The sequence below is a fragment of the Polyergus mexicanus genome, unplaced genomic scaffold (genome assembly GCF_030449975.1).
Source record: "Polyergus mexicanus isolate NDT 795.1 unplaced genomic scaffold, iyPolMexi1.0 SCAF_17, whole genome shotgun sequence".
Classification (NCBI taxonomy): domain Eukaryota; kingdom Metazoa; phylum Arthropoda; class Insecta; order Hymenoptera; family Formicidae; genus Polyergus; species Polyergus mexicanus.
The window spans coordinates 4,142,823-4,163,673 of record NW_027223337.1 but is presented as its reverse complement, the minus strand read 5'-3'; the positions used below and the strand labels follow the sequence as shown (position 1 = coordinate 4,163,673).

At 41.0% G+C, this 20,851-nt stretch overlaps 3 protein-coding genes across 3 annotated transcripts; all 3 read right to left on the bottom strand.

Annotated features, from left to right (window-relative positions):
• Nucleotides 1-3,900: 3,900 nt before the first annotated feature.
• LOC138940531 (uncharacterized) lies at nt 3,901-4,863 on the bottom strand. Its single transcript, XM_070309516.1, has one exon. It carries the CDS (start codon nt 4,861-4,863, stop codon nt 3,901-3,903), a length of 963 nt encoding a protein of 320 aa, XP_070165617.1.
• Nucleotides 4,864-5,117: 254 nt separating this feature from the next.
• Nucleotides 5,118-6,956, bottom strand: LOC138940530 (uncharacterized). Its single transcript, XM_070309514.1, has one exon. It carries the CDS (start codon nt 6,954-6,956, stop codon nt 5,118-5,120), a length of 1,839 nt encoding a protein of 612 aa, XP_070165615.1.
• Nucleotides 6,957-7,669: 713 nt separating this feature from the next.
• Nucleotides 7,670-10,449, bottom strand: LOC138940529 (uncharacterized). The gene is made up of 4 exons (XM_070309513.1): nt 9,848-10,449; nt 9,405-9,649; nt 8,413-9,204; nt 7,670-7,902 (listed from the first exon to the last, which is right to left on the bottom strand). The coding sequence occupies exons 1-4, from the start codon at nt 10,447-10,449 to the stop codon at nt 7,670-7,672; spliced, it is 1,872 nt and encodes a 623-aa protein (XP_070165614.1).
• Between the last annotated feature and the right edge of the window lie 10,402 nt (nt 10,450-20,851).

The following is a 20,851-nucleotide window of genomic DNA, read 5'->3' as shown; positions in this document are numbered from 1 at the left end:
TAGGCAGCCAAATAACTCGAAAAATAAGCACACTACGAAAAAATGTTTAGAATCAAAATTTTGTCATTTCGAGGGGGACGTACAATGACGTTAAAATGAGCCCCCCCACCCCTTCCCCTGGGCGGTGAGGGGGGGCTCATTTTAACGTCATTGTACTTCCCCCTCGAAATGACAAAATTTTGATTCTAAACATTTTTTCGTAGTGTGCTTATTTTTCGAGTTATTTGGCTGCCTAAGTTAAAATGGGTCACCCTGTATATGGGATATATTTATATACTTTTTTTCTTATATGATAAAGATTTTTTCTAACTCGATTTTTTGCTAGTGATTAAAAGAATAATTACATTTTATTAACATTGAACCAAAGCATATTGTACATATATACATACACACACACATATCTAAAACATTACAATATGTTCATATATTTGCTCCTTTATATATTCTTTGTCCATATACATATATAAAGAAAAATAATAAAAAGAATGATTGAAAAACAATTAGAAAAACAATTTCTTTTTGTTTATGTAAGAAAATAAAATATTTAAAAAATAATTAAAATAATAACATTTGCTATGTTATTTTTTTGATAGAAATAAAATTATTATTAAATTATATAATTCTGTCTATATATAAATATATTTATAATTTTTTCTACGTTCCCAGTCAGCCAGGTCTGTTCTAACAGATATTGCCAAGTGCTTGCTACAAATTATTGTCAGCAAAAAGGCTACAAATTTGGTACAAGAGTTGTTATTACCGATTAAGCTGGCAGATTGCCGGCAAGAATCAAGCAAAGCTTGCTAACATAACTACACAGCAAATTGGCGGCAGAAACCGAGCAAAGCTTGCTGACATGACTGACATCAGATTGTCGGCAAAAACTGAGCAGGATCTAGAGTGCGCAATCTGATGGCAAATTGGCAGCAAAAACTGAACAAAATCTGCAGCTTATTACAAAGTATTATAAAATAGTTCAGTCGCTTATCGCTATGCGGCGCGTTATTCATTATCTATACCCGTATTCAAATTCTTGTCATGAGTGTATATAAAGCCTACAAAATGCTAATAATATTATAATATATATATTTCTATCAGTTCAATTTTTGACATAATTCTTATATAGGAAATTCAGATATTGAATTGATTTTTGGCAAATCGGACAGATAATTGTTCGGTTTTCACTTATTCAAAACAATTTCTGTCCAGAAAGATCTTTAATTTTATAAATTAAGTTATTTGAATTTACTTATATGTTTTAACATATTAATATATGATTTTATATAATGTCTAATTATCTAATGGTCATTTTATGACCAAAACTTATCATCATTTTGTTACTTAGGGTTAAGGCTTTAAATCTATTTAAATATATACTTTTATATGAATGGCCAAAAGCTGCAGAATTTGTTCGGTTTTTGCTGACAATCTTCTATCAGATTGTCTTGCGCAGATCTTGGTCGATTTTTGCCATCAATTTGGCGTCAAATCATGTCAAGCTTTGCTCGGTTTTTGCCGTCAATTTGCTGTCAGGTTATGTCAACAAGCTTTGTCACCAAAACACAAGCTTAATGCGGACACAGATGGCACTGGATTTGTTACCAAGTTTTGAGCGAATTTGATGCCAATTTGGCAACAATTTGTTATCAAATTGCTTACTGGGTTTATATATAAGTACATGTAAACAATTATTTCTTAAAACTTTCTGAGAAGAACAAAACAAAAATTACTTTTCTAATTATTTTTCAATCATTCTTTTTATTATTTTTCTTTATATACATATATGGACAAAGAGCATATAAAGGAGAAAATATATGAACATATTGTAATGTTTTACATATGTATTGTATGTGCGTGTGTGTGTATACAGGGTGTCCGACATATAAGTAGCCAAAAGAAAAGTGGAGATAGATCGGGTCAACCTGAAGCAAAAAGTCCTATACCATTTTGCTAAATTCGCAATAATTATTATGTTATTAATTAAAATGTCTGAGCCAATAAGCGCGTGGGAAGCGGTAGGCCGGAATCGATAGAAATGTAAAATAGCTTACTTGTTTATGTCTCTTAGCGTCGGAAGTATCAGCTGAGCGAGAGAGGCGGAGTCACGCAGCGAGCGGCGAGCAACACCGCGCCGAAAAATAATTATCACGCATCGAGTGACGAGCGATGTCACAGCGCCGGAAAATAACTATCCTCTCGAATTATTTTTTCGATGGCAAGAAAATGATGCGCTATCATTTCCACACCACCTTGCGGTAGATAGCTTGGTGCGCTCTTTTATAGTGATTTCCGCTGTAGGCCTAATCCACTCTCAATATTTAATGCAAAAATTGTTCGAATTGTCGTCCTCCTTCTCGTATGCAAAGTTCGGCCCTTCGAATAATGTTGCGCGTAGCACGGTATGCCATATCCGGCGTAATGGTATTAAAGACTGGTGTTCAATTCTCGATATTTTTTACATTGGGCAGAGGAAAACCTGTATGTCGTCCGTGAAGGCGCGTTCCAATATCGTTGGTCCATAAACGTATGGGCGAGAATAATCGGGAATCAAGTGATAAGTGTAAATAAAAAGAGAGATCTTTTCCTTCTTAAAGTAAAATATTTTTGTTCGGAATTTCCAGATCGGTCCGTATCTTTACCATATCGTTTAACTGGCGCAATATATCAAAATTTTCTCGAGAACGAGTTGCCAGGCCTTCTCGCGAATGTACCGCTTCGCGTGCGGGTGCAGCTGATTTTTCAGCACGACGGAGTTCCGGCTTATTTTCGGAGAGAAGTACGCGATTTATTAAACGCATGTTATCGAGATAGGTGGATAGGTCGTAATGGCCCGATCATCTGGTCGGCAGACATGAATGTATTAAACTTTTTTGTATGGGGATACATAAAAAGTCTAACCGAGCACCGGCGTAATGATAGAGAAATCGAGGTACGTGAAGTTATTGTTGCGGCCTTTAATACCATTACGCCGGATATGGAGCACCGTGCTACGCGCAATATTATTCCAAGGGCCGAACTTTGCATACGAGAAGGAGGACGACATTTCAAATTTGTAGCCGCGCCTTCGAATTACACGTCCACATTAACAGAATTTATTTGTTTCGCCGATCGGAGAGATAGGACGTAAATGATTTGTCGGGTTTAGTTGGTTGAAAAGTGTTTATTCCTTTCGACACCAACTCCCGGACCGTCTTAGGTAATCGCACGCGACAGCAAGATATAACCGGACACGCGAATTATCGTTTGAACTATAACTTTATGAGCGTTAGGCGTTCGGTGTGCTCCCGGTGAAGGCTTGCGACGAAGTCTCTTAACGAAAAGCCCTTCTTTCCGATCCACGCACAAGAATCCCGGTCGATACGTGTACCACAAAAAAGGAGGAATTTCGATCGTTCGATTCCGAGAGCCAATCGGCTATCGACAACGAGGTGTTTGTCAGAATCGAACGATACGAAGAAACTACAAAAACGGAATGAAAACAAGGCTTCGCACGTAACGTCTCGCTTTAGAACGTTCGAGAAACAAGATTAATAATATAATTTATAAAACTCTTACTTTCTTGAACATCCCGCTCGCCTCGTATACCGGGTAGGTTACGAAATAACTGGTTAAATCCTACCAACATAATCGATACACGGCATCTTAATGATAATTCTCGATCAGACGGTCCGAAGAGTTCTACAGCAAAATTTTAAACATACAATAATCGGAGAAGAGTATAGATAAAGATCGTTGGTGATTCAATCGAAATACATGAGTTAACTTAATCAGTAAATCTTAGCATAGGGTTATTTGCATAGGCGTTCTTAGAATAGATATATATAAACGATACATACTCAGAACGTGACGATAATTAAAGTCAAACCTAATGATTAACGCATAAAGAAAACGCAAATTAATTTAAGAGCCAGTGTCACTTGATATCGGTAGCTGACAGATCTGCGTTATTGGTCGCTTTAGAGTGGTTTTGGCAGTACGCAATGTAACTACTCGGACATGCCCATCCGATCCCGGATGTACGTCTAATATTCGGGCAAGTTCCCATTTCGAAGGAGGTGCCAAATTATTTTTCAACAGTACCAGCTCGTTAATTTTGAGCTCCGGTTTGTTTTCTCGCCATTTACGCCTTTGTTGCAATGTATGCAAATAATCAGAAGACCAGGAACGCCAGATCTGCTCTAAAATCGCACGCACTTGCTGCCATCGAGACAGCCGATTCGAATCGATATCTAAAACAGATTCTTCAGGCGGGCTTACTAACGGGCGACCGACTAAAAAATGACCCGGAGTTAACGCGGAAAAGTCATTCGGATCATCATGTAACGCGGAAATCGGGCGGGAATTTAGGCAAGCCTCGATTTGACACAGCAGCGTAGCGAACTCGATCTGCGATAATGTTCGAGAACCAATCGCTCGTTTCAAATGAAACTTTAATCCTTTGACACCGGCTTCCCAAAGTCCGCCGAAATGCGGAGCCGAGGGAGGTATAAAATGCCATTTTACGTTATCATTAGCGATAGCGTCTTGTATTTGAGGGTCGGCGACAAGTCGCTGAAAGGTAGTGTTTAATTCGCGGTCCGCGCCTTGAAAATTAGTGCCGTTATCACTGTACATGTCGGATGGAAGACCGCGACGGCTTGCAAATCTCCGAAATGCGGAGAGAAAACCGTTAGTAGCGTAATCATCTACGTATTCTAAATGGACGGCCTTTGTCGAGAGACAAATAAAAACGGCAACATAATATTTTTTGGATCGTTGACCGCGGCCGTCTGACGGAATAATATTCATCGGCCCGGCGTAATCGACGCCTGTGTGCGAGAACGGAGCCGAAGGCGTGACGCGGGGCTGGGGGAGATTCCCCATCAGCTGTTGCGAGGTACGTGCGCGTTCGCGTACGCACTTTACACAACTACGTATAAGAGATTTTACACTGGTGCGCGCTGAAATTATCCAATAATTTTGGCGTAAAATTCTTAACATTAATTGAGTGCCTCCATGAAGAGAGGCTTTATGAGCTTGAGCGATTAATAAATCCGAAATTCGATGTTTCGGTAAAATTATAGGGTGCCGTTCATCATAGCTGAGTGACGAATTGTCAATCCGCCCGCCAAGGCGAATTAATTTATCTTTCCCGAGAAAGGGATAAAGCGATAACAAAGAACTGGATCTTGTAAACAATTATCGTTTAACGCTTGAATTTCGGATGGAAAATGACGTTGTTGCACGTAACGGAGCCAAAACAAGGAAGCTTCTTTGAGTTCGGCAGCGGACAAGCACGTCGTATTCACGTTCGTATTGGTCGCGCGACATTTTAGATTATTAATAAAACGTTGCACGCGTGCCGTGACTCGAATTAACTTCTTCCATGTAGAGACTTCGTTCGGTAATTTCCACTCCAGAATATGTTGAGCATGACAAACGATCGTATTTCGCGTTTCGGTTTCGATTATCTGACGATCGGCCTCAAGTTGATCTTTTAATTTATCATGGATCGGCCACGCGGTAGAAGGGGAACGCAACCAGGCAGGGCCGGCCCACCAAAGTTCGAAATCGCGGAGTTCAGCGGGTGACAAACCTCGCGACGCGCAATCCGCTGGATTTTCTTTAGATGGGACGTGATTCCATTTAATCGACGGCAGCCGAGTTTGTACTTCCGATACACGATTCGCCACATAAGTAGTCCATCTTGATGGATGGCCTCGTAACCATGCGAGCGCGACCGAAGAATTTGTCCATCCGTACATCGGAATATGCTGCAAATTTAACGATTTTTGCGCGAATTCTAGCAATCGAGTTAATAAGACTATGGCATTTAATTCTAGACGCGGCACGCTAATCGTTTTAATCGGCGCTACCTTTGATTTTGCGGTTATTAAGACTACTGAAAACTCGCTGAGCGATCGGAGAATTCTTAAATAAACGACAGCGGCGTACGCTTGATTAGACGCGTCGGCGAATCCGTGCAACTCGATAGCCAAATTTTCCGGATGCATTCCAGTCCATCGCTGAATGCAAATTTCTTTTAAATTTATGAATTCCGCACAATATTTTTTCCAGGGCTCTAACAAGTCCGCCGCGATAGGAAAATCCCAATCAAGTTTTCTTAGCCACAGTTCTTGCATCATAATTTTCGCGGTGATTATTACCGGAGAAACCCATCCCAGTGGATCGAAGAATTTCGCGATAAATGATAGTATCAAACGTTTCGTATTCATATTGACCGAAGGTGACTCGATTTGAAAACGAAACGAATCTTCTCGTGGTATCCACTCAAGTCCGAGCACCTTAAGCGTATCATCCTTATCGAATGTACGAGTGATAGCGAGTTCATGCTCTCCCGGAGGAATGTCTGTTAATAATTCTATAGAATTGGCAGCCCATTTGCGTAAATGAAAACCGCCTCGCGCCATCAATTTCGTAAGCTGATCGCGACTTTCCTTTAGCGACGGAACTTCATCGGCGCCAAATAGAACGTCGTCGACGTAAATAAATTCTTGTACTATTGTTTGTGCTTTTGGAAAAGAATGACCTTCGTCGAGAGCTAATTGATTGATAACGCGCATGGCTAAATACGGAGCTGGAGCAGTACCGTATGTAACTGTAAGCAATCGATAAGATTGTATCGGAGAATTAATATTAGATCGCCAAAAAATCCGTAAAAAATCGACATCGTCTCGATGAACGCGGATCTGTCGAAACATCTTTTCGATATCGGCGGTGTACACATAACGAAACTGACGCCAACGAAGGATAATTGAGGACAAATCGCGTTGTAATTTAGGCCCGGTCATTAAATGATTATTTAATGTAGAACCATTGCTCGTTTTGCACGACGCGTTAAATACTACGCGAAGTTTCGTCGTGCTGCTAGACTCGCGTAGTACCGGATGATGCGGTATATACATCGCTTGGTTAAGCGTCGGATTTTCGTCGGAGACAGGTTCCATATGACCCATAGATTTATATTCATTTAAGAAAGAATGATAGGGTTTCGCGAGATCCGGATTTTTTCGTAGGCGTTGTTCTAATTTCGAATAAAGAAGCGCGGCAGTTTCGCGCGAAGATCCTATATCGAGCGGAGGGTTGGTTTTAAATGGTTGTAATAAACCGCTTTCGCGAGGCGGTCGTGGATAACTCGGTCGGGATCCGGGGCTCGTGAAAGGGTATCGAGAGACGAACGATAGATGCGTTAGGTAAAATATAATTTATTGCGTGTAAGTATGTGTGTATACAGAGTGAGTGTGTGTATAACTGTTGTGTGTGTCGGTGTGTGTGCGCTTGTATGTGAGTGAAATGATAAGCGAGCGAGTGCGTGTGCGAACGCGAGATATTTACAATGTGTTGAAAATATATGGGCGAGGCGCAGGTGACGTGCAGGTGACAAAACGCACTCGTGTATGCGTGAGTGTTGGACTGGTCTAGCGGTGTGGTCGTGCCGGTCGCGATGCATACGAATTACAATGCAAGGGGTGTGTGTGTGTCGGAGCGCGCTTTCGGCGATTCGATACAATTATCGATTACGTGCGCGGATCTGGATTTCGGCAGAGGCCGCTAACTACCGGGCGGTAATTTCGGTCGGGTCGGTGGGCGGTCCTTAGACGTGTCGGTATCGATCTGATTGCGTCGATCGATGTCGCGGCCGGGTTAGATCCTCCCCCTTGAGCGGGACTTAGCGCGCCGTATTAATGGCGAGTCCGATCGCGGTAATGACGGTCGCGGAATTACTGCGAGTTCGCGGATATCGCGGTATTGTTTCGTCGGGGATGGTTTTCTCGTAGAATGCAGGAGTGCAACGGCCGACGGGAACACCCGTCAATGGCAGGGAACTCCCTACCACTTGATGATCGCCGTTGTACTTAGGTGGACGGATGCGTGCGAGGTGTCGAGAACTCCCGACGGAGGCTGAGTACGCCCAACCTCGTGTTCCTCGGTCACAGAGATTTTAAAGGATCGCTCTTAGAGATGCCGCAAACTCTCGGCGGAGGCTGGGTACTCCCAACCCCGTTTTCTCTCTCTTTGAGCTTGTTTTCAGGATCGTTCTGGATTCCAGGCGTCGTACTGACTCTGGCGGTTGCGGAAGATCTGGTATCGAGATGTAAAACGTGCCCTATTTATACCGCTTTTCCGGCGGGTGCGCGTGCGTAATATGCCTGATTGTTTTAAGGCATATTATTTAACGGTGAACCGCCGCGCGCGACTCGGGTGGTTTCGGGAACGGTCGGTACGGTTACCCGAGCGCGGCGACGGTTCCGGGTAAACACGCGTCGTAACGGCGGTTTACAAATCGGAACGTTTTATAAATCTTTAAAAATGGGCGCTCGGCGCCTCCGCATTATGCCCGACCGGTGTTTGTCGGGCGGCGGACTTCCGGCGGATTGACGGCCGGGTAACGGTGGAGGGATGCATCGTTACATGGTAACCGTATTATATAGCGGCCGTCTTCGGCACGCTGATGTGTTTCGATAAAATGTTGTTTGCATCTTTTATCTTCTTCCGACCGCTGAAGTTCGGAAGAAATTTCCTCGATCTCCCAAAATTTTTGAAGGAGAGAATCGAGCGAAAGAATTGTTACGCAATTTAATGAAGTCGCGGAACCGATAATTGAATTAGAAGTGCCGGTAGGACCGGATAATATCCATCCTAAAGCAGTAAGCTGGGCCGTCGGAGTTTCGGTCGGACTATGTTTTACCTTTTGCTTTAATAACGATCCATATAAATCTGATCCGATGAGCAGATGGATCGGATGATTGCTAAACGGATCCGCGAGAGATAATTTCCGTAAATGCGGCCAATAATCTACGGTTTTAGTCTTTGAGCCAGCGTATGATGTAATTTTTTGATATACGAAAGCAGTCAAAGAAAAGGTTGAGGAACCTCGCCCATTACAAGACTCGAGAGTAAGAGACACCTGAGATTTCGCTACGCCACTGAATCGTTCGCCGAAACACTGTACGTGGAGGCTCGCGCGGGAATGTTTCGTGCGCATAGTTTGACACAACGATTCCGAGATAAAGCTAACAGCCGAGCCTTGATCTAATAACGCACGAACTTTAAATTTACATCCTTCGATGGTACGAAGTATTACCCATGCGGTGGCTAGTAACACGTTCGGCGGATTTTTCAGCGGCGAATGAATCGTTTGAACGGAAGCGACGGCGGTCTCTTTCTTTATCTCAGGGGCGGCTGAGCCGCTCGGTTGAGCGTCTTGTTTTCCGAAACAGAATTTTCACTAATCTTCTGTACTGGTATATTCGAGTCACGATGCAAGAGCGTATGATGTGCTCGTCGGCACAAATCACAGCGTTTTTTACTCTTGCAAGAGGTCGGGAAATGGCCGACCTTTAAACAATTAAAGCAACATTTGTGCGATTTGAGAAACTGAATTCTCTGTTCGACGGATTTACGCTTAAACTCGTCGCATAACATTAAATTATGATTGCCGGAACAATTCAAACATTTTTCGGTGGCTACGTTATTCACCGAGGCCCGATCAGAGCCTTTATTTTTATGAGACGAAGTATCGGCATTTAACTTAGAATGATCGGTTAGTCCTCGAATTCGCAGCGTCATAAAATCTCGAATCTCTTCATACGTCGGAGATGCGGTTGATTTACCGCGTTGCAGATTCCACTCATTACGTGTGCGTGGACTAAATTTTTGCGAAACAATATAGACTAATAAGTCATCCCATTTTTCAACAGGTCTGCCTAAATTTGTTAACGCGGCTAATGACGCGGCAACGGTATCGCGTAAACCTTTGAGTTCGACAGCGGATTCCGTTTTCATAATAGGCAAATCAGCGAAAGCATGAATATGCGCATGAATAATCGCGATTTGATTATCGTACTCTTCGATAAGTAATTTCCACGCACCATCGTAATTTGTGTCTGCAATCTTAACATGATTAATTAATACAGTGGCTTCGCCCGTGACACTGGCTTTTAAATAATGTAATTTCTGCGTATTCGACAGCGATTCTTTCGAGGCGACGAGCGATTCGAATATTCCGCGGAAGTTTTCCCATTCCGCGAAATTACCGGAAAATTTCGGCAACGGGATTCGTGGTAATTGCAACGAAACCGCACCAGACAATTCGCGAGAAGAAATGTCGCTTACCGTTGATGCCGCATTCGGGTCGCACCGGGAGAATTTACCTATCACGTCTGCGAGGTAGTCCGCCGCTTCGTGGTAGACGTCCTCGGCCGTAAAGAATTCCTCCTCGGTGAAGTATTGGACTGTACGCTGTTCGTCGGCCGTTGCTATTTGCTGAAGCTGGACGTTGAGACGTTGACACCTTTCCCATAATGTCTCCAAGGCGTCCAGTCGACTCTTCGCCTTGTATTGCGTGACGTTGGCCTTGCCCATTTTCTTAAAGTTGGGGAACACTCGCTTCATCGAGCTTATTGTAATAGATTGCTCGATGAGGAGGCCCTGCAGCGAGTCCGTCATGACGGTAGGCCGATCAGATGAAGCCTTTCAGCAACAATTTACCACCTGGTGGTTGTAGAGATGCTGAAGCGTGATGACTGGTCCGTCGCACGCGGATGTGCGAAGACGCACTATAATTTTCACTTAACAGTGCAGCGCGCTAAAGCGTGCGACAACTATGTGTAACTGCGGATTATGCAGGTCGCACTCTGAGGTGCGGAGTGCTAAAGAGCACAAAGATTGCACTTAAGCTGTGCAAAGCGCTAAGAAGCACGAGATTTGCGCGGCACTGCTGATTACGCAGGACGCACTTTGAGGTGTGGAGTGCTAAAGAGCACAAAGATTGCACTTAAGCTGTGCAAAGCGCTAAGAAGCGCGAGATTCGCGCGGCACTGCGGATTACGCAGGGCGCAAATAATAATGATACGTTGTGCTGAAGAGCACAACTTTAATAATGCAAAGGAATGCAAAGTTGACTTCGTGCACTTTATTTTCCCGGAAGTCCTTTCAACGCACTCGCGTTATTATTTACGGCAGCGGAATGCGGATAGATGTTTTGATATCGCGCACCGTTCATCTCGCGATAGTTTTTATAAGTGCTGTTACCTTAGCGTGTCAGCGTTCTCACTCGCACTCCGCGAACTGATTACCGAATCACTATCTGTTTTTCCAAAAATCCGGCTCGAAGGTCCATTTAATGTAGCCGCGCCTTCGAATTACACGTCCACATTAACAGAATTTATTTGTTTCGCCGATCGGAGAGATAGGACGTAAATGATTTGTCGGGTTTAGTTGGTTGAAAAGTGTTTATTCCTTTCGATACCAACTCCCGGACCGTTTTAGGTAATCGCACGCGACAGCAAGATATAACCGGACACGCGAATTATCGTTTGAACTATAACTTTATGAGCGTTAGGCGTTCGGTGTGCTCCCGGTGAAGGCTTGCGACGAAGTCTCTTAACGAAAAGCCCTTCTTTCCGATCCACGCACAAGAATCCCGGTCGATACGTGTACCACAAAAAAAGGAGGAATTTCGATCGTTCGATTCCGAGAGCCAATCGGCTATCGACAACGAGGTGTTTGTCAGAATCGAACGATACGAAGAAACTACAAAAACGGAATGAAAACAAGGCTTCGCACGTAACGTCTCGCTTTAGAACGTTCGAGAAACAAAATTAATAATATAATTTATAAAACTCTTACTTTCTTGAACAGAATTTTTACATTAAATATTGAGAGTGGATTAGGCCTACAGGGGAAACTATTGGGTTGAGTAAAAAGTCATTGCGTATTTTTGCAACAGATGGCATTAGTTCAGTTTTGGCAATACTAGAGTCATTCACACATATGTTTATCATATATCGTTTAACAGCTGACGATCTAAGCTTCATTCTAAAAAAAAATTGAGCGATTTGGTTGAGTTTTGGAGATTTTACAACAAGTTGAAGATGGGAGACCAATCTGTGCATTTTCGCTATATTTTACTGTTTTACTTTCGTAAAGGGAAGAACGCGCATCAAGCTTGTGAAAAATTGCGTAAAGTTTACGGTGACAATGCTCTACAAGAACGTCAGTGCCAAAACTGGTTCAAGAAATTCCGCGCTGGCGATTTTGATCTCAAAGATGCTCCTCGGTCAGGAAGGCCCACCGAGGTTGATGACGACAAAATAAAGGCATTGATCAAGTCAAACCCACGTTACACGACACGAGAGATTGCAGAAGCATTGAAGATCAGTCAAAAAAGTGTTCACGTCCACCTAAAAAAGCTGGGATACGTAAGCAAGCTCGATATTTGGATTCCTCATGAACTCAAAGAAGTTCATTTGACGGCGCGTATAAACATCTGCGATATGCTCATGAAACGTGAAGAAAACGATCCTTTTTTGAAACGAATAATATCTGGTGATGAGAAGTGGATTGTTCACAACAATGTGGAACGCAAACGGTCTTGGTCCCGACGTGATGATTCGCCTCAAACGACTTCAAAAGCAGAACTTCATCAGAGGAAGGTTATGCTCTCAGTGTGGTGGGATTGGAAGGGTGTGGTGTTTTTTGAGCTCCTACCAAGGAACCGAACAATCAATTCGGATGTGTACTGTCGGCAGTTGGACAGTTTGAACGAATCTGTCATCCAGAAACGTCCGGAGCTCGTCAATCGTAAAGGAGTTGTGTTCCATCACGACAACGCGAGACCACACACATCTTTGGCGACCCGTCAAAAATTATTGGAGCTTGGATGGGATGTGTTGCCCCACTCAGCATACTTGCCTGACCTTGCGCTGTCAGACTTTTACTTGTTTCGCTCTCTTCAAAACTCCTTGCGTGGAATAACGTTAAATTCAGATAAGGCGATAAATCAGCACTTTGTTCAGTTTTTCGCCAATAAAGACAGGTCCTTCTACGAACAGGGAATTATGAAACTCACCGAAAGATGGCAAAAGGTCATCGAACAAAACGGAAAATATATCATTGATTGATCTTTGTTTTTTATATAAATAAATGACTGAAAAACATACAAAAAATACGCAATGACTTTTTACTCAACCCAATACTATAAAAAAGTGTACCAAGCTATCTACCGCAAGGTGATGTGCAAATGATAGCGTATCATTGTCTTGCCATCGAAAAAACAATTCAAGAGGATCCTTTAAAATTAAATAACATGTATTAATCAAATTAATAAGTTACCTTTTATTTAAACCTTGCTGAATAGCTTCAACTAATGAATGGCAATCTATAAGGTCAGATTTATTGAGATTTTCTAATTTTCGTTGCAAGGTACTTAGAACTGGTAGTAAATGAGAGCTCTGCTTTTCCGAAAAGATAAAGCTCTCATTGGATATCGCGCGTCGCGTCATCGCACTGGTCTGCAAGAGCCATAAGTTGATCAATCATATTCAAGCATTTTTACAACATAATAAGAATGCTAATTGGTCGATTTGCTTACGGCTTTACGGTTAAGATAAAAATTTTATCATGCACAATAGCAAGAATAATATCTTAAATAAATCAAAAAATTTGAAAAAAGTAACGATAAAAGTAACTGTTAAATTCGTTACTCGTTACCGAAAAATGTAACGAAGTTACTTTTTCCGTTACAAATAAAATTTGTAACGCCATTACCGTTACAGTTACCGAAAAAAAGTAACTGTAACGGTAACGGCGTTACAAGTAACGCGTTACTTCCCAACCCTGGTTATTAGTAGTATTGGATATTAGTAGTATTAAGGCAAAAATAGTATTTTACTTTAAAAAATGCATTTAGAAAAAAGTATACATTGAAAAATGCAACAATGGAAAAGTTCAGCTGATATAAGCAGTGTGGAATTTAAGGATTAATGATATGAAAATTTTATATTTCATTTTATTTTTTTTTATTAAAATTAATTTAATTTTTTTAAATAAAAAATAATATATCTATTTTAATATAATTTTATAAAGAATTTTATAATAAATTCAATATAATATGCAATAAAATATGAATCATAATTAGTCCCATGATATATATTGTGACGTGACGTTTTTGGGACGTTCGTCACAAGGGCCGAATGGTCCGTTCGTGGGCGGTTTTTCGGGGGCCTGCGTCTTCCTAATTTAGGGAGAGAGCGGCCCGATGGTCAGATCAACGGAATCTGACTTTCGGTTAGGAAAAATCGAAACTGTAAGCTCGAAATGAGCCCGCGAATTGGTTGTCGGCACGAGATCGAGCGGCGGGATCCCATCCGGCGGAAGGAGAGGAAGAAAGAAAAGCGACAGCCAAGAGCGGGAGTCCAGGACACCCAGGAAACAGAAGACGTCAGGTCGTAGTTTTTCAATATTAACTACATTCATGGTGGTCAATATACCTCGCTGCCGATAACTTTATATTATTATGACAAGAACAGAAGCGAAAGGCCGGAAGGAACCGGCCGAAGGGGCGGCGACTCCACCCGCGCGAAGCGAGGGAGTCCCAAGGCGGGAGGACTCTTGACCATGGGCCTATTTTACGAGATAGGAAAGGGAACCGAACGGACGCTGCCGGAATTCCGCATCTGTCAGTCAAGCAACAACCGATTTTGGAAATTTCGAGGCGAGGAGCCCACCAACACGGCCGTGACAACCGCAAGGATCGCGAGGGCCGCAGGACGGCCCTGCGTAATGCGAAAGCGCCACAAGTGGCGCGATAGCGATTTATCGCGCCGGCGTGTCTCCTGCAGGACTCTCGCTCGGCACTGTTCGGCGAGTCTTGAGGAAGGACGCAGGTCGCCCAGAGCGTACGAGCGAGAGCTAGATCACTAAGGAAAGAGCCGAAGTATTCCTGCCGGTGGGACGAGTGTCGTCGACCCGAGTTTGCTGCCGATTTATTGTAGGTAATTAATTCGGATGAGTCGCGCCCTTAATAGTTGTCGAGCCACGCATTTTGGTAGATTAATTTGGTGAATAGTTTTGGTAGATTAAGTTGCACGGCCGACGGGCACATGTCGCTCATCCGAATTATGTAAAATAGGCTCTCTCTATTCATTTCGCCGCCGCCGACAGTCATAAATGTTAGTCTCGCGTTTGTAATAATTGTATGTTGCGCATTATCGGGATTTTTGTGTTCACGCGATCGATATTCCGACTCGCGCAAAGTATTGCGCCGCGCGACTCGTACATCACAGTCGTTATCGATAGTTTCCGTTTTGTCTCTGGGTATTGTTAGCACATATCTTGTAAGTATTGTAAGAAATTGGAGTCAGGAGGAAGCGAAATCCTAAAAATTCGTACAAGAAATCTATCGGGTGTCTTTGAGCCCGCTATTAGTTTCCGCGAGTCATTCGAGTTAGATATTCGACATTTCAACGCAAAGATCACCGTCATTGTTACTGAGACGTATATCGGCTTACCGCGAGCCGGACCAACGGACCGATTTGAGTCGTGCAATCTAGTATTCTCTATTATATCGAAGCGGATTCACGAGCGTGCGTAAAGTAGTTACCGGCGTATTCGAGAGATTTCTTTAGTTGTCGCGGCCTAATTAAGTCTCGTACGGCGGAAATCCTCGCGGCCGAAAAGTCGGATTAAAACGCGTAAGATCCCCGGTAATTTGATACTGTTGCGCACGGTCGTGCTGATCTCCGCGGAAATAATATATCCTATTCGCCTGTAAAATACAATAATTACTGTCATCAAAGGCTATTATTTATACGAACTGCTCTATACTCTCGTTTCTTTTAATATATTATTGTTATCTTTGTTTTAATCGACCGAATGCTCATTTTGGCTCCCGTGTTCTCGATTCTCAAGATTTCTCCCGTCTCCCCCGAACCTCCCCCTCTACCATTTCGGGTATACTGAATAGCCGCCGTCTGAATATACTGAATTTTGTCGTCGCGTTGATTATTGGTCGCGCGATTATCTTTTGGTGTTGCGTTTATCGGTGCGGTCTGCCGTACCTGGCGCCCAACTTGGTTTATTTTGCGATTCCGGGAATTTTTGTGGATCGCGAGATCGATATTCGAAATACGCGCCGAAGGTGTACCGTGGGCATCGAAGAACCGCCCGCCGAATCAATAATTATTAATTAAATAATTTTAAAAGAAAAAATTACGGTTACAATATATATATGTATATATCATGGAACTAATTATAATTCAATTTAAATATATAAACTTTTACAAATGGCAATATCTCATAAACTGTAATTATAATTCATATTTTATTGCATATTATTAAATTTATCACTAAATTCTTTATAAAATTATATTAAAATAGATATATTATTCTTTACTTAAAAAAAAGGTAATTAACATTGAAAATGAGATAGAGACTAAAATAAAAAATTTTCAATTCATTAAATAGGTTGTTTAAAATAACACCAAATATGACATAATTCGGATAATTTTAAATGAAATAAGTAATCATAATTTTAATAACATGATTGATTAAAAATAATCCGATTTATGTCATGTTTCGTGTCATTTTAATCGCAAGAATCTCATTAATCCATTATAATTATTTTTATACAGATGAAATGGAAAATACAAGTTTCACTTTTTATTTAGAAGATGTTTATATTTTGTAGATAAGGAAAGATCCCCGACGCCCGACGCTGAAGAGTCGACAAAAGCGAGAGCGAGAAAGAATGAAGGAGTAAGTGAGATGACAAACATGAAAGAGTTCTGAAGCCTCGCTCGCGTGACTCCTTTTATCTGTAATCTTTCACGTATATATGCCATCTTACTATAGAAAATAAAACTTTTGTATTTCGCATTTTATATATCTGAAAATAATTGTAATGGATTAATTACATTTTTGCGATTAAAATGACACCAAATATGATATAAATCCGATTATTTTAAATGAAATAAGTAATCATAATTTTAATAACACAATTGATTAAAAATTATCCGATTTATGTCATGTTTAGCATTATTTTAATCGCAAGAATCTCATTAATCTATTAGAATTATTTTGATATTGATAAAATACGAAAAACTGAAATTTTACGAACGATATGTAACCCGAGATATTATAGATAAAGAGAGCCTCGCGAGCGAGACTTCGGAACTCTTTGATGTTTGTCATCTCGCTTGCTCCTCGTTCTTTATTGTATTCTTTCATCCCTATTATTATATTCTTTTATTTCTTCGACTTTTATTCATTCTATATTCTCGTCTTCCTACATAATAATACATTAATTTATTCGTCTTTATTTTATACAACATAAATGAGATATTGTGTATGTCATAAAATAGAAAAAGTATTTCATAAAATAGAAAAAGTATTTAATTATGTGTATTTTTGTATGTACATGTGTTGTATTTAACTATAGTTAAATAGAAAAAGAAAATAACTTGTGTATCTCATTTATGATGTATCAAATAAACATAAATAAATAAAACGAAATGGGGAAAAGACTAAGGAACCAGCACAGAAAATCAAGTGCGAATTTAGTTAATTAAGATATAAAATCTAGCGAACCTTTTCGATCCATTTTTGGATCCTCTTCAGCGCAAAAAAAATATATAAAAAGATATACACCCGTTACAATTGTTTACAAATCAATTAATGCAATTAACGCTATAAAGTTATGCGGTACAAATGCAGAGCATGTCGAAGTCACGTTTAAAATTAAACTATACATGTCATCTGTAGGCTGTGTTCTTCAATGTTCGTAGTAAAGAAGTAAATACGGCAGCATAAAGCCTCCGTCAGTAAAGACAACCATTTCTTTAACGTATGCCATGGCAGAGAACATGCATATCTGAATAATTACAAAATTATTAGAGATCGAACCTACAAAGAACAATCAAAGAACTCACAAAGAGATGGATTCTTATTCCTCATTGTCACCAGATATCGCTTGTTACATGTCACAAATTAAAACGTAAATCACATGCTCAATATATACGAGTGCGAACGGTAATGATAGATTTAAAGAGCAAAACGAAAACACATGAATATAATGTCTGTGATGTGTCTAGAGTATTGTATATAAATATAGGAACCGAAGGTCATAATTTCGGGAGCATGTCTATCGTATTGACATACGCCTCATGCAGGCAATTCGTATCAGTTTGTAGATTTAAACTATTATTTTGTCTTTTTATAAAAACCATTTCAGATATCAAACGTTTATTATAATACGATTCACTATCCAATATTTTAACATCGTTCCACTTAAAATCATGATCAAATTGTAATCTGTGGTCAGTAATAACAGAATGAACAGAAGTATTACGTCGAATGTGATTACGATGTTCGTTGATTCTCGTTTTTAATTGTCTGCTCGTTTGACCGACATACGATGCATCACAATTATCACATTCGATTTTATAAACCACATTATTACATAATTGTTTGGGAACATGATCTTTGTGTACTTTGATGAAACGATGTAGTTTGTTTAGGCTAACGTACGAAAGTCTGACGTCCAAATCCCTAGTTATACTTCTGAATCGCTCAGAGATTGATGGAACATATGGAATTGTGAAAAATTTTTTTCCCTCACTAGTGTCATCCTTATTATCAGAGAAATTATGACTATGTTTATTGTAATTACTAAATAAATATTTGAGTCTATCTCGAAGGGTCATAAACATAAAATCTAATGGGTAGTTATTGTCCAATAAAATGTTAATGATAAAATTTAAATTTCTTTGATGACAACTGGGATGAGAGAGTAAAAAAGCCCTGTCGACCAGGCGGATATGTGCTCGCATCGTCCCCACCACCCGGATATGTGCCCGCATCGTCCGCACCATACGGATACGTGCCTACCCCAACCGCACCATCCAGACATTTTTTTCAATTTTATTTTAATTTTCAGTTCTATTCAGTTATATTATAACTTAGTTTTATTTTTAGTTTTATATCTAATTTTTATAATATTATAATTAGAAGTATAAATTTTATTTTAATTTGATTATAAGTTTTATATTAAGTTCACACACACACACACACACACACACACACACGCACACGCACACTATGTATAAAATAAAATTTTAAATAAAGTTTTTTTTTAATATATTTAATTTATTTAAATTTTTTGTTTCTTTCTCTGTCTCTTTCTCTCTTTTTCTCTTTCTCTCTCCTTCTTTCTCTTTTTCTGCTTGTTCTTTATTGTATTTATTCATTCCCATTATTATATTCTTTTATTTGTTTAATTTTTATTCTTTTTATTCTCGTCTTCCAATATAATAATAATTATTAGTTTAATCATTAATTTATTCATCTTTATTTTATAAAATATTGTAACGGGGTCATTTTTCGCGAGTGCGTGGATGAGCTCGGTCGGGATCAGGGCTCGTGAAAAGGTGAGACACACGAAAGATTTAGTTAACAGATATCGTCTTTATTTGCCTCGTTCGGCAATGGTCGATTTACAATAGTGAGCGCGCGGCGGATGATGCAACGCGCTAGATGCAATGCGCATTCGTTATTTGGTGCGCGATGTTCGATATATCGAACCGCTTATAATATTCGCAAAACCGTGTTTATTTTGACGGCACGCGAAACGCGCAAGAAATCGGGCGCGGTCGGTCGGCGCGTGTACGGCAAGGCCGTGTTTATTTTGACGGCGCGCGGAATATAATGAAATATTAGGTGATAGGTATTTCGGCGCGGTGATTATAATTCGCAAGTATTAAAATAGCGTTGATCGTGGTCGCGGGATTTATCGCGTATTCCCAGTGGTAGGGGAGTGCGATCGGAGATCGAGTACCCTCGACCGGGCGGAGAACTCTCCGTCCCTTCTTCCGTTCGCGGAGTTGCGGATAGCGCGGCGGAGTCGAGAAAACTCGACGGGGCAGCGAACTCGCAAACCCACGGTCCGGCTGGCTGGAGTGGTCGGATGAGTGACCGTAAACTAGGAGAGCGGCGAACACTCCGCTCTCGTCGAGTTAGTCGGATTCGTGTCAGGAGTTCGGAGACTGCACGGAAACCGAGAATGCTCGGCGGAGGCTGCGAACACGTCAACCTCACGTTCCGTCGTTGCTGCGAATTTCAGGATCGGTTCTGGTATTTCGGAGCGTACTGCTCGAGCGGATTCAGGAATCGTTCTGGTCCCGAGATGCCGAAACGCTGTCTTTTTATACCCGAGCGTCTATCGGTAATTTCGTCGTTCGCCCCCGGATGGGGATAACGACGCGTTGTTTTCGGCGGGTAAATTACGGTAAACGCGTCGCTTCCCCTGGGCGAAACGACGCGGCGTTTCGGCGGGTGACGCTCGGGATCTTCCGCCAGCGTTCGGCTGTGCTCGGGCTTCGGCGTAACGGCGGCCGTATAACGGCCGTATGATTGTTTATCCCAACCGCGGTGATTGAAGTCTTAAAAAAGGGCGCTCGGCGCCTCTGCCACTGCCCGGCTGGTGTTCGCCGGGCGGCAGACTTCCGGCTGGCTACGTGCCGGGTAACGATGGGGGGTGCATCGTTACAATATAAATGAGATATTGTGTATTATAAATAGAAAAAGTAGTTAATTATGTGTATTTTTGTATGTACATGTGTTGTATATAATTATAGTTAAATAGAAAAAGAAAATAACTTATTGTTGTGTATCTCATTTATGCTTTATAAAACAAAAATAAATAAATAAATTGATCATGTAGGGAGACGAGAATAGAAAGAATAAAAGTTAAGCAAATAAAAAAATATAATAATGGGAATAAATGAATAAAAGAATATAATAATGAACGAGCTGAAAGAGAGAGAGAGAGAGAGAGAGAGAGAGAGAGAGAGAGAGAGAAGGGTGAGTGAACGCGTAAGTAAATATGCGAGAAGCATGAAGCTAAGCGATACGCGATACGTAATAGATAGCGAGCGAGCGATTAGAAAGACACAGAGCGTATGATCGAGAGAGAAAAGATACTGCAATAATGTTAGTGTGTACATGTATATTACTCTCATACGCATGAAAGAAACAAAGATGGTACGATTATGTTTGTCCTTGTCATATAAGA

Coding starts and splice junctions, on each gene's coding strand:
- LOC138940531 (XM_070309516.1), bottom strand. CDS start 4,863: ATGGGGAATCTCCCCCAGCCCCGCGTCACGCCTTCGGCTCCGTTCTCG.
- LOC138940530 (XM_070309514.1), bottom strand. CDS start 6,956: ATGGGTCATATGGAACCTGTCTCCGACGAAAATCCGACGCTTAACCAA.
- LOC138940529 (XM_070309513.1), bottom strand. CDS start 10,449: ATGACGGACTCGCTGCAGGGCCTCCTCATCGAGCAATCTATTACAATA. Junction 9,650..9,847: donor TGGAAATTACTTATCGAAGA/GTACGATAATCA, acceptor GCAAAAATTTAG/TCCACGCACACGTAATGAGT. Junction 9,205..9,404: donor GTTATGCGACGAGTTTAAGC/GTAAATCCGTCG, acceptor TCGGAAAACAAG/ACGCTCAACCGAGCGGCTCA.